Genomic DNA, 14,205 nt, shown 5'->3' on the forward strand with positions numbered 1-14,205 from the left:
GACTGTTTTTGAAGCTGCTGCCGATCTGGATGAGATCACAGATACTGTAACATCTTATATCAGTTTCTGTGAGGATATGTGCATTCCTACCAAGACTCATCTAACTTACAACAATGACAAACCATGGTTCACTGCAAAACTCAGACAGCTCCGTCAGGCCAAAGAAGATGCTTACAGAAAGAGGGATAAAGTCTTGTATAAACAGGCCAAATACACATTGGATAAGGAGATCAGAGTGGCAAAGAGGAATTATTGTGGCAAGCTGAGGAACAAATTCTCTTCCAGTGATTCTGCTTCAGTGTGGAAAGGTATGAAAGATATCACCAGTTACAAGACACCATCCCCCAACACTTTGGAGAATCAACAACTGGCAGATGACCTGAATGAGTTCTACTGCAGGTTTGAAAAAAACACTCCACACCCACCCTGAACACCTCTCCACACAACCATTTACACCTCCAGCAACCCCCCTCTCGCCCGGCTGAAACAGTTCTCTGACCTGCTGAAACAGTTCTACTCTGCCATCATTGAATCCATCCTCTGCACTTCAATAACTGTCTGGTTCAGCTTAGCTACCAAATCTGACCTCAGAAGACTACGGAGTGTAGTCCGGACTGCTGAGCAAATCATTGGTACAACCTTCCCCACTCTCCAAGAACTGTACTTATCCAGAGTGAGCAAAAGGGCTGGCAAAATCACTCTGGACCTCTCACATGCAGCACACTCTCTCATTGAACTGTTACCGCCTGGTCGACGCTACAGAGCTCTGAGAACCAGAACAACCAGACACAGAAACAGTTTCTTCCCTCAGGCAATCCATCTCATGAACACTTGACACTAAACATGGAACACACAACTCTATTATACATTATTTATTCACTACACATACTTGTACTTATTTTTTCATTTCAAATTTGCACATATCAGACCTGTTCACACATAATTGTCTATATTATAAATTGCTATTTTGTACATTGACTATTTGTATATTATTCTTTTATTATCTGTGTCCTGTCCTGTTCCTGTCTTTCTGTTGCACTGTGAAGCTTCTGTCACTATAACAAATTCCTCGTATATGTAAACATACCTGGCCAATAAAGCTCATTCTGATTCTGCATTAGGACGATATAGACATGCATCCTCTTCCAGGCAGTTTCTTAACATTTTCTGTTGATTGAAAATTCTTAATTATTGCCCTGATGGTGGAAATGGGAATTTTCACTGCTCTAGCTCTTTTCTTAAAGTCACTTCACTAATTTGTGAAGCTCAATTATCTTTTGCTGCACATCAGAAATATATTATTTGGTTATTCTCATTGTGATGGATGATTAAGGGAATTTGGGCTTTGTTTTCCCTCCTATTTATATTTCTGTGAAACAGGAAGCCATGGCTGGATAATTTCATGTTCATAATCACCCTGGAGTGCTCAAAATTGTTAATATGAATGGGAATATACTTCAGAGATATTTTACTCATAAGTATTTCTAGGGGTGCCAATAATTGTGTCCAACTTGTATTTGAGAAAAACATTTATTTCATACTGATATTTACCCGCATTTTAAATTCTTATAGGTTAGATTTTTGTGAATTGTTTATTAACGCCTTTGATCATATTTACCAAGGGTGCCGATATTTTTGGCCATGGCTGTATGGTGTTTCACTAATGTTTAACAGTTTGTGGTCAGTAAGATTTTTTGTTTTATATTTTATCTGTTTGAAAGGTTTGGAAGTTTCTTATGTTAACCAAGGCTGCATTTATTTGATCAAAAATACTGTAAAAGCAGTAATCTTGTGGCATATTTTTACAATTAAAAAATAAGTGTTCTCTATTTGAATACATTTGAGTGTATTTCTGTGAAGGCAAAGCTGAATTTTCAGCATCATTACTCCAGTCTTCAGTGTCACATGATCTTTCAGAAATCATTATGTTGATTTGCTGATCAAAAAAAAATTCCTATTATTATCAATGTTGAAAACAGTTGCGCTGATTAATAGTTTTGTTAAAACTGTGATGCATTTTTCAGGATTTTTTTTCCCATCATTTATGTAAAATAGATTTTTGCCCAACAATGTAAAATGTCTTTACTGTCACTTTTGATACATTTAATGCAGCCTTGCTGAATAAAAGTTTTTTTTTGTTTTTTGAACGACCCCAAAAATGTTCTTAATTTGAACAACATTTCATAACCTTGCTTTTTACTTTTAATTCATGTCCATGATAGGAATACTGTGAATACTGTTCATAACCGTAGTTCAACGTCTACTTATAGAATATAATTTCATTTGAGATGCATACCTTGGAAAATGTTTCACAGATTTAATTTGCGTTAGACATTTCAATGCATGTTTATCAGCAGCAAGTAAAACATGTATTTATGCAACCTTATATACAGCAGTGCAAACCATTATTCACACATGCAAATCAAATATTAGCTGATACATTTCTTTAATTACAAAATGATTTATGTTCACTGATTGATTTTCATAGCAGTCACAAAGGCAAAAAAATTTAATGCCTGAATCAGGTTTTAGGGCAGTCAGAATGTGAATTTTTCAGTAATAAATCATTTCGATCATGTTTATACCATCAGTAGAATAAATATACTGAAGTTGTATACAATACTTTCTTTTTTTAACACTTCTGCACTGTGCTTTGGGGCCCAGTTGTAATTTTGGTGGTCTTGGTGGGCCGCTGCGCCTGTGTGTGTGTGTGTGTGTGTGTGTGTATGAGTGATGCTGTCACTCAGCAGGGGGTGATTGCTCTCTCTGACAGCCCTCCTCATGGGCCTGTTTGCCTGCCAACATCACGGCCCAATCTAACTTTCACATCTATTCTAGTTTTGCGCACATGCATAGACGTGGCACCGATATGAGCAATCCTGCCTCAGCTGTCGGACTGACATCTCTCTGGCTCTCTCTCCTCAGGATGACTGTTCAGTGAGTAGTGAGGAGTTTGATATGAGTGACCCCACATGGATATCATCTGAACGTCACGCCGCACTGTCTGACCTGAACCACCCCTCCAGCGCAGATAGGATGCAAAGCCCGCAAAACACACACAAGGAAGAGGACGGTAAGAGACACCGTTTGCTCATCTGCGTCTTAATAGAGGGTTTGAACCCCGTGATTGCTCTAGAGTCTCAAATGAAATGCATGTGTGCATGTTTTCGGCACAAGAAGTCATTTCCTTAATCAGTATTTTTCTCTTGTTTTCCAGTAATCAAATCTAAACATCCTTATGCAGTTTTCCTTCACCAATAAATGCAAGGTGTTTTACTAAAATTCATAGGAAAATTCATAAATAAAAGGAATATTTGTCATTTATAAAAATATAAATCTAGTGTTTTTTATATATAAAAATAGCAAAATGAAAAATACTGAGACAAAAATTAAAAAGAAAAAAGGCTAACACTTTATTTTAGGGTTTCTTAACTAGATGCTTATTAACATGCATATTACTAGAATGTTAGCCATTTATTAGTACTAATTAAGCACATATTAATGCCTTACTAACTATTAATAAGCAGCAAATTAGGAATTTATTGAGGGAAAAGTCATAGTTAATAGTGAATAAGTGTTCCTTATTCTAAAGTGTTACCGAAAAAAGTTATATTTCTATTGATATTTATATAGCTGTATACACTACTGTTCAAAGGTTTGGGGTCAGTATTTTTGTCTTATGCTCACCAAGGCTGCATTTATTTTATTTTATTAATAATGCTGTAAAAGTGTAATATTGTGAAATATTATTGCAATTTAAAATAACTGTTTTCTATTTGAATACATTTTAAAGTATAATTTATTCCTGTGATGGCAAAGCTGAATTTTCAGCATAATTACTTCAGTTTTCAGTGTCACATGATCCTTCAGAAACACAATAAAATGAACTACAAAAAATACAATAAAAACAATAAAATGATGATTTGGAGCTCAAGAAACATATTGTATTATCAATGTTAAAAACAGTTGAGCTGCTAAATATTTTTGTAGAAGCCATGATACTTTCTTCATGATCCTTTGAATAGAACTGAAATAGAAATCTTTTGTAACAATATTAATGTCTTTACTTTAATGTCAGTTTTGATCAAATTTAATGCATTCCTTCTGAATGCACAAAAATCATACTGATCCCAAATTTCAGTTAAAAAGAAAATTTAAACTGAAAAATAATGACGTATATTTTATATAGAAAATATATTTTAATGGAGATAAGGATGAAAATAAGGCAAAAATACTGATAGGCTTATGGCAGTGGTGTTGAGAGCGAGTGTGTATGTGTGTAAGTAAGTAGATGAACCATGTTCTTTTACACACACGGTTTTTTGAGAGCGGTGGAATGGCCAGAATGAGGCGAGAAGAGATGTAGGTATCGATTGTGATAGAGTGGCCTCCTCCCTGCAGCTTTCAAGGAAAGAGAAGGATCTGGACAAAGAGAAAAATGTATAGACCGATGAAGATGAGACAAGGAGGAAAAGAGCACTGGAAAGAGAGCTCTAAAGATATAGAGTGGTGTGGGTGTATTTTTAGATGGTTGAAGGAAATAATTTATTCTAAATAAATAGTTTCAGCTAAATAAACCATTTATTTAGTAGAAAATTGTTTATTCATCATCATTTACTCACATTCATATCATTATTCTCTTCCATGAAAAACAAAAGAGGTATTCTGGAGACTGTGCTGGTCTTTATTTCTCCATGCAGTTACAATGAATGGGGACAGAGGCTTTATAATTGACTGAAAATATATCTGACAAAGCTGTCCTTGGCATGTTCATGAGAGAAGTAGTGACGTCTGTTGGATTTATGAACATTTGTTGTTTTAAGTCTTTAAATCTTTTCAACGTATTAGTTAATTTGCTTCACAAAACCATTCTGGATGATTCATTTATAAATATATTAGGCTGATCCAATTCTTAAGTTCTTAACTCACAGACTCAATTCGGTGGTTTTATCAGTGCACGACTTTAAAAATATGGTCTGTTTCTCAACCAGAGTTATTGTATGACTTCAGAAGAGTCATGTGAGACATATGAACTTCCTTAAGAGGCCTTTGCTTGTTTCTTTGAAGTGCGAAAGCTCGCAATTGAGCCTGATTAAATGAAGAATTACAATTTTTGAATGAGCTGCAGGGAGGTCAGAGTAAGCTTCTCCAGGACTTTAAAGTCAGTAATTCCTCGCTGCGTTCTCCAGCAGCTTCTCTGTCTGTGGGTGACATTGGCAACCCAGAGAGCTCTGCATTTAGATAATGATGAGTGTTTTTTCCCTTCCTCCCTCTCTCTTCATCTATAGTAGAAGTATAGCTGTAATCTTTCTGTATTGAAGGCAATCTGAAATCTTCAATACAAAAAGCTGCTTTTGAAAAACATGCATGCAGTTTTCTTTTCAGATGCTTTTAATAAATATATATGCTGTATACAGATGTGGACATACACCCACAGACTCAAACACTCAGTAAAGAAAATGATCTACTGATTCACAAACTCAACCATGTCCTGCATAGTGAATACCACCTTTTCTTGCTCCTTCAGCCATGACAAGTGAAGAATGTGTTCACAGATGATCAATGAATTCCTATCAGAAATACATTGGTTTGAAATAGGATTTGACATACCCTGTATTTTGTAGTAGAATAATGCTGTAGTTCTTAAAGGGATAGTTCACCCAAAAATTTTAAAATGTTGTCATTTACATATTATTTACCATTGTGTTGTTACAAAAGTGCAGGAATTACTTTCTTCTGTGGAACACAAAAATAAAATATGTTGAAGAATGTTTTGGCCCTGTTGACTTTCATTAAATAGACATTTTTCAAAATATCATCTTTTGTGTTCTGCAGAAGAAAAGGTCATGCAGGTTTGGAATGGCAAGACAACATTGCAATTGTTCAGTGAACAATAATAAAGTATGCAGTAATTTTTTATTTTTTATGTGCAGTTTTTTTTTCTATACTGTATTTTACATGAGCCCAAGTTTATTTGTATAGCGCTTTTCACACACATTGGTATGTTCAGTTTCACTTTCAGTAAATTAGTTTAGGCTTGGTATTTATAAAAAAAATGCTGTTTACAATGAATACTGAATTTTTAATTCCTGTTCTTTTCTGAATACCATTAAATTTTAAAGGAATTGGAGTGAGGAGAAATAAAATACATGATTATAGAGTTTGATGTTTTAAAATATATAAATTGATTAAAAAATAAGTTAGATTTTTTGAGAGTGTAGAATACTGTATTGCGTCTTGCAACAGCCTTGTTTCAAACTCTAAGGATCTCCATGATTTTAAACTACACCATGATGTCCACAAACTGCATAAATGTAAAACTTTAGGCCAGGCGTAGGCACAGCACTCTCTGAGGGCCATCAGCTGAGAAAGACCCCCTCAACCCGTTTATCAGCAGGACTCTGACAAGAATGTATAGAGATGATGATGATGATGATGATGATGGAGGAAGGGAGATGGAAAAAGAGATAAAAGAGGTCAGGTAATCAAGACGGCTCTCTCTGACTGATTAGAGTTGCTCTTGAAAGTGAAATGTTCGTCCACAAAGAACAACCTTCGTCACTTCAAAGTGATTTCAGATTGCCTGAACATGAGGAGACACGGCCAAATGTGATCTTATGTATTTGCAGAAAGTTTCTTCTAGGAGGTGGCCATGTATTAGGTGTAGTCGTCTCTCTCTTTTTTTTTCCGCTTGTACCCGTTTGACCTCTTGTAAAAGTTAATCAGTGTCTAAATGCACAACTACTCCTGCTGCTAATCTCAACCCATCTTGGCGGTGTACAGGTAGTTTGTGAAGTGTAAGTTTTCCATTTTACATTCAGCTGTTAGTCTAGTAGCTAGAAGACTTTACTCCGTATGTTCATACAGAAAATGTCATAACTTGCAGGTGAAACAGCTTACCTGACTGTGTGCATAGGTGTTTCATGTCTGGTTTGTGTGTAATCTGGGATATGAAGTGTCAGTCTTGACACTGTGGCCGTGACCTTGGTGCCATAACCTCCCGGTGCAAGAGCCCGAGGCCAGACAGGAAAAAGAGAGGAAGAGAAGATAGTCAGGGGGATGGTTGAGGTGTACATTGGGAACTGCAGGATGGAGAGAATTTACTTTACACCTCAGTATGAGGGAAAAACACACATGTAGTGCTAAACATGCTGCTTTAGATAATGGATCTTAGAGCAATGGAGCCATGTTCTCCGAACAGATGCTGTCAAGGTCACTGTTTGCCCCAAAGCACTGCGCTACCCTTGTACATCACTGCAACCCGTGATTGGCCTGGAAAGGTTCATCAGATCCCTGCTGTGGTGCATAATAAAGCTGAGCCACTGCATTAGACCTGCACTTTACTACTGCGTTAAAGCCCTGCAGCAGTGAATTATGTGCCTTTACTAGTATTTAATAAATGTGAACAAGTGATTCATATCCTTGCCTAGCTAGTGTGCATTAAAAAGTCATTATTAGTCAGAGCCATTGCCTCTTGTTTAGTGCAAATGCAGCAGACATGGTCATGTGAGAAATGCAAGTTCAAATTAGCCTGTATTTTGTCTTGATCTCAAGACAAAAAAAAATACTTTTATTTATTTATTTAAACTTTACTTATTTGTTTTAGTTTAAAAATGAATTAAAAAATCTATATTATTTTAAAGCAAAGAATATAAAATAAATAAACAAATTTATTTATTTTATATATTATTTTAATTACAGTTCAGACTCCCCCAAATTTCCCCCTCAAAATTGTCATTATTCCAAATAGTGATTTTCTTTATTATAATACTGTTTTTTTTTTTTTTTTTTTTTTTTTTCTTCAGTAAAATTACCATAATGCAATATATTTATATACTATTTAAAGGCAACCAGGATGTAAAAAAAAAAACAATACACTGTATATGGAGAGAGAAAGAGAGAGTTTTGATATAATTTGAATTGAATGGGGAAAAGTGCTTAATTGTAATGAAAATAATGTTATTAATTTTGTTTTACCGAAATGTATTTCTTAAATTTTTTTCCTTTTTAAAATTGTGGTGAAACATCAAACATGATCTTAATGAGCTTTGTTTAATTCATGCATTCACTGTCTCATTTACTAAAAAGTATCAAAAATGAAAAATCCACATTCTTAATCTCTATATTAATGCCTTTTTGTGTATTTTAATGCATAATCAGGTCATAGTGCACCTTTGCGTTTCTTGGATGTCAGCAGAGGATATGGTCATAAGCTGAAGCTCAGGAGAGTTAAAGCTTGAGTGATTCAGACCTGCTATTAGAGCTCCGATGGATTTGAATGACCTTTGTCATTACATGGGTGAATTTGTTTCAGCCCTAGTGGCAAAGTAACCCAAAGGACAAACGCAACCACAGTCCAGAACCTGTGCCGAGTGTGTGTAGTAGGGAAAGTAGGCCATGTGAAAATGACAGTGTGACTTTGACAGTGTGGCTTTCCCTCTGGAGGCTAGTGATAGAGGTCAAGTGTAAAAATAAATAATTAGATAAGCATGTGAAGCTCCTACTTTTATTTAATGCTCAGCAAAAGATGTGATTATCCTGGAGGCTTTTAGACATTGATATCACAATATTGCACTTGCAGTCAACACTTAACCAGCACTCAGTGGCCTGTGCTGAAGCTATCAGCTTCATTTTGAACTCAACTGTTTCCATCATTTGACCAATTTGTCAGTGTGTGTATATTGATGTTCAAATGGGGGCAGTCGTGGCCTAATAGAGAGTCAGACTTGTAACCCGAAGGTTGCGGGTTCGAGTCTCAGGTCCGGCAGGGATTGTAGGTGGGGGAGTGAATAACCAGCGCTCTCTCCACCTTCAATACCACGACTGAGGTGAGACCCTTGAGCAAGGCACCGAACCCCCAACTGCTCCCTTAATTAAAGTCTTAATTTCTAAAAAAAAACAAAAAAAAAACTTGCTTGCCACAAATCTTTGAATGGAAAGGAAAGGGAAGTGGTGTGTGGCCAAGTATGGTGACCCATACTCGGAATTTGTGCTCTGCATGTAACCCATCATACACCCGGAGCAGTGGGCAGCCAATGCTGCCCGGGGAGCAGTTGGGGGTTTTGGTGCTTTGCTCAAGGGTCTCACCTCAGTCGTGGTATTGAGGATGGAGAGAGTGTTGGTTATTCACTCTTCCCACCTACAATCCCTGCCGGACCTGAGACTCGAACCCACGACCTTCAGGTTACAAGTCCAACTCTCTATCCATTAGGCCACGATTGCCCCACATGGCTGTGGGTCTATAAATATAAAAATATATAAAAAATACATTATTATGGCTGGTAAAAATGGTTAGTTTGTAGTATTTAGAATTAGCTTCATTTAAAAACAATAAACCTACAGAAGTCTTAAGTTCCCATCTAGCTGATTAAATGTGTGTATTTGTGTGTGTGTACATGTGATAATGCCTCTGACGGCACTAGAATGCGTGTCAACAGGAGATGTAGAACATCAGACACATGCTCTCACACATACGATACACACAAATCGGCAGATCTATCAGAGCTAAAAACGCTGCATCGCTCCTCTCTTTACCTCTTCTCTCTTAGACTAACCTCCCTTCATCATCACAGCTCCTGTCACCTCGTCTCCTCTCTTCATCTCTCTTCTTTTCACACCAGTGCTCTCTGTGTTCAGAGTATCTCTCTCCCCGTCCTTCAGACAGCAGACGCCTGTGATCTGCTCTGAACTGTCTCAGTGTTTACAGACAGACAGTTCAAAGATGCCCAACAACAACAACAGTAGCAGCAGGTACGGTCATCAAAAGCAGAACAAGTAGTTGATCCATGTTTTCCAGCTGGAAACCCTCTTACTGATGCTTGAATGGGAAATCTGAAGCCCTCCATCAGAGTTAAGTTCTTTGTGTTCGGTTGGTTCTGCGGTTCAGACCCAAAAGTACAATCTGAAAAGAGACTGGCTGGGTGAGGGGGTGGAATTGCTCTTAGGTTTGGACCAAGCAGTCCAATCGAGTGTGAAGCCTCACAGTGCACTGTGTGTGACTCAGACAAGCAGCAGGCTGAAACATGACAGTGGATGCTTCACAAAAAATAAGTGTTATGGTCATCTAGTTGCTTTGTGAGAGAAGACGTGATTATGTGCATGTGGGACTGAATTTCCAAAGAGCTCTTTTCTGAAGAGCCTAACAGTGACTGCCCACTTTTTCAGCGGCCTTGGTTCTGGAAGGTTTTTTGCCATTCATTTCCTCAGTCAGAGTTTTAAAAAGTATTTTAATAAAAGTTCTTCAATAAAGATTTGAGTCCAACAAACCAGCTTTGACATGAACAACTAACTTTTATTTAAGGATTTTTTAATTCAAATTTTTATACAAACTTGTATTTAAAGAACTAAAAAACAAATCTGTAAAAAGAAATTAATATAAATTTTACATAAACTGTTGATTGATATTGATTGAAAACTGTGTAATTATAGTATTATTTATATACTATTATAATATCAATAATTATATTTTCAGTTTTAGTTTTATTTTGTTTGTAATTTTATGTGGTTTTGGCATTTTCTTATTATTTTAAAAAAATATTTTTATTTAGTTTTAAGATTTTTTAGTCACATTTTAGTACTTAAACCTAAACTTTTTCAGTTAGTTGCCTTGGCAACATTTATGATTTTTCTATTAAATATTTATATTTTATTGAATTTCAGATTTATTACTTACTTTAATACTTTTAGTTAACAATAAAACAATAGTTCTGAAAATATTAAGATATATTCAAGTGTTCAGATATATTTTGAGAGGGATATTAACTCCATTATGTCATCTGAAATTATTCATCGGAAGTAGGCAATCATCTACATGGCAGGTTAAGCTCTCCCTAGGATTATAGATGGTTCTTATAGCAATTTGGCTGTTAAAACGATTCTTAAGAAAATGAAGAACCATTGCTAATGGTTCAGAGCTCATGGCCGGTCTGCTCTGTGTCGAAATGTTAGACCTATACATTATTATTTAAAATCATTTTTTCAGAATTTTTTTATTTTTTTTATCTAGAACCTTTGCTGCTTCTTATAAATAATTTGATCAGATGTTCTCCTCACTTTCACTGTTAACATGGCTATCACACAGTAACATTCACACAATCATAGCATGACCTCCTGAAACCATAGTAAAGCAGTCTGTCAACCGAGTTGATGGCAGTATGCAGCTGTGTTTGAATGACAGGCAGGAGAGGAGAAGGTTCATTAATGCTGTCAGGTCATTCTCTCTGGTTTCAGCAGGTCGCCGATTCTTATCTGAATCAACCGTCCGACCGGGCAGCTATGGACAGAAATCCCAACCATACTGAAGCGTGCAGCTATTTCCATTAAACCAGCCTGTCAGTCTTACGACATACCATGTATAAAGATTGGCAGACGTGAAGTCATTTGAAACAGATGGTCCTCCTCGTCTGCATCTGAGGATTGAAAAGATGACTGTGTCCCCCCCAACATGAACCTACAAGGCAATAAAGAGACCGTGTGGGAGAGACCAAGGGCGGTAATCACATGATCACCTAATGGAAATGTTATTAAAAATGCAAGGCCATTAACATATGACATTTCCCAGTGTGTGTTCTATTTGATTATGAGTATATTTGCCGAGTTAATCTGGAGGATCCAGAGCGAGATAGCGAGGCACGCATAGGAGAAATAGGGAAGGAGCCGGCCGATAAAAATCTGAAGACCTCTTTAGATGAATCACACAAAAGAAAGGGAGCATGAAGAACGGACCAGTGTCCCCCCCCACACACACACACACTTTTACGCACATGATCAGGCATCCCCCTCTCCCATAATGACTGCATGGGGGCGGCGACTGATAAAGATGCATTTGAAGATAAAAGTCGAAGGGAATGTGAAAATTTCCCAAAGATCCCTCCCTTTCCCTTTCAAGATGAATATATACTCTTTTAAGAGTATAAATGTCCCCCCGGGATGGGTGTCAGACTATGTTCGGATTGCATGCTACCATACTACTCATACCACTTCAGCAATACGTAATATGTATACTGTGTGGAGTATGTGAATTTTTAGTTTGTATAGAATAATAGTAGTGACCTACTATTATACATTTTACTAAAATATGTATTGTAGACACATCATACTGTGTGGACACAACTTGACCTTTCAATTCCAGTTTGACATGAATGGGAATGATTTTTTTAACAACCTATACTCATTTGAGTGGACTGCAAAATTATATTTTATTTGATCTATTTTTTATTTTAATTATTTATTTTTAATTTATTGTTATTTTTTTTAATTGGATACTTAAGAAAAAAAAAATATGTAAGGTGATAATTGAAAGTGAAAAGTGAATGTGACGTGACATACGGCCAAGTATGGTGACCCATACTCGGAATTCATGCTCTTTAACCCATCCAAAGTGCACACACACAGCAGTGAACACACACACACGGAGCAGTGGGCAGCCTTTTATGCTGCGGCGCCCGGGGAGGAGTTGGGGGTTCGGTGCCTTGCTCGTGGTATTGAGGGTGGAGAGAGCGCTGTACATTCAGTGTACATTCACTCCCCCCACCTACAATTCCTGCCAGCCCGAGACTCGAACTTGCAACCTTTGAATTACGAATCCAACTCTCTAACCATTAGGCCACGACTTCCTAATTGGAGTCACTAAAGTAATCGTAATGAAATCATGGGACAAAATGTAGCAAACTGTTTTACAGTAGTATGTAGTATGCACATTACATGCTATTGTATAGTAGGCCATATCCACCTTATTTTTAACTTGAATGTGCAAGGCTTTCCGTGTCATTCGCTTCTAGTTATTTTACCTGTACACAATTACAGGTCTGTTATGCTGCTTTTTATTGGAGACTGTTATTTGTTTTCATATTATTTTCATTTATTATCATAATCATAAACGCGTTGGTTTGTAAATAGCTGTTTATTGCACTTATTATTCTTAGAGATATTTACCTAAGGAAGAAATCAGCTTACTGTACTTCCACATTGCACAGTAAGGTGGATACAGATTATACTGAGGTGTTTGCAGTAGACAGTACGCTAGTATTTCAGTCTTGGCCTGTGTGTGTATGTGTGTGTGTTGGGGTGCTCTACTGAAGGCCTCATTTGCTGTAAGAGAGGACGCTTTCCACTGAGCCAAGGCCAGAGGTTGCTTAATTATTAACTGCCACCCCTCAACGCCACCCTCAAATAACAAGGGTTTGAATTAATTATTACACTTATAGGTTTGTGCCCGTGACCGATGGCTAACAGTGTGTTTTGTTTGCAGGAATGACAGCCTGCTGTGATTTTAGCACATGAGCGTGTTCGTTATCTCTGAGCAATTAAATCGTAGACTCCCGATCATAAGGTTGCTTTTACTTTTAATGAGTTGTCTGTGTGCATGCTGTGGACTCTTGGATATAATCAGAGATGATGAGGTGGTGCACTTCACCACGCACACCGCCTGTTCCAGCACGCTCGTTGTGAGGACTGTGTGAAAGAGTGTTTGTGTAATATCCTCTCATAGGTGCCGTGCCCCTCTCCCTGATTGTTTTATGGGGAGTGGGTAGGGTGCATTTCAGAGAAGACGTGTAAAGGTTGCTCCATAAATCTCCAAAACGCCCCTGAAATTTGGACCTGGTGCTATCAGCGCCTTCTGCTTTTACTGGAGGGTGAATAAAACACCCTATTGGAGGAAGAAGATAAGATAAACTATTGTAAAAGGGGCACACTGCTGTGCCTGTTTGCTCTTCTAAATTTAAAGCAGGTGTGTTCGTGGCACCCAGTGACCTTGGTTCGATTGGCACTCTGCAGAGAAAAGGTGACAAACATGGGTGTGACCTCGAGAGATTGAGTAATGTAACCCTTGGCCTAAAGGAACAGTTCACCCAAAAATTAACATTTACTCCCCCGTCATGTAGTTGCGAACATGTTTGACTTTCTTTCTTCCATAGAACACAAAAGAAGAAAAATTACAGAATGTTCAGACTATACTGCTGTTTTTAATCATGGGTGTTGTCGCTTTTAAGGTCCAAACTTGTAAATGATTAAATAGAAAATTAATAGTAGTTAATAAGATTGATGTGGTTTGAAAATGTGCTTGGAAAAAAAAACAATATGACCACATAATAATATGCACGTACTGTACAAATAACTCACACATGATATTTCAAATTTATTATGTTATTTATTATGTTCTTTATTTTATTCTTTTATTTCACAAATGAAGAAAATGTTGTAACA

General features: G+C 37.0%; 1 protein-coding gene across 3 annotated transcripts in view; it reads left to right on the forward strand.

Moving 5' to 3' along the window:
- Window positions 1–14,205, forward strand: part of LOC306860746 (nucleolar protein 4-like) — a 98,412-nt gene that overhangs the window by 50,776 nt on the left and 33,431 nt on the right. For all 3 annotated transcript variants that reach the window (XM_079402620.1, XM_079402619.1, XM_079402621.1), the window contains one exon: window positions 2,926–3,073. In XM_079402620.1, coding sequence (XP_079258746.1) covers window positions 2,926–3,073 — 148 coding nt within the window. The remainder of the gene's footprint in view (window positions 1–2,925; window positions 3,074–14,205) is intronic.

The sequence above is a fragment of the Barbus barbus genome (genome assembly GCF_936440315.1).
Source record: "Barbus barbus genome assembly, chromosome: 41".
In the NCBI taxonomy this organism is placed as follows: domain Eukaryota; kingdom Metazoa; phylum Chordata; class Actinopteri; order Cypriniformes; family Cyprinidae; genus Barbus; species Barbus barbus.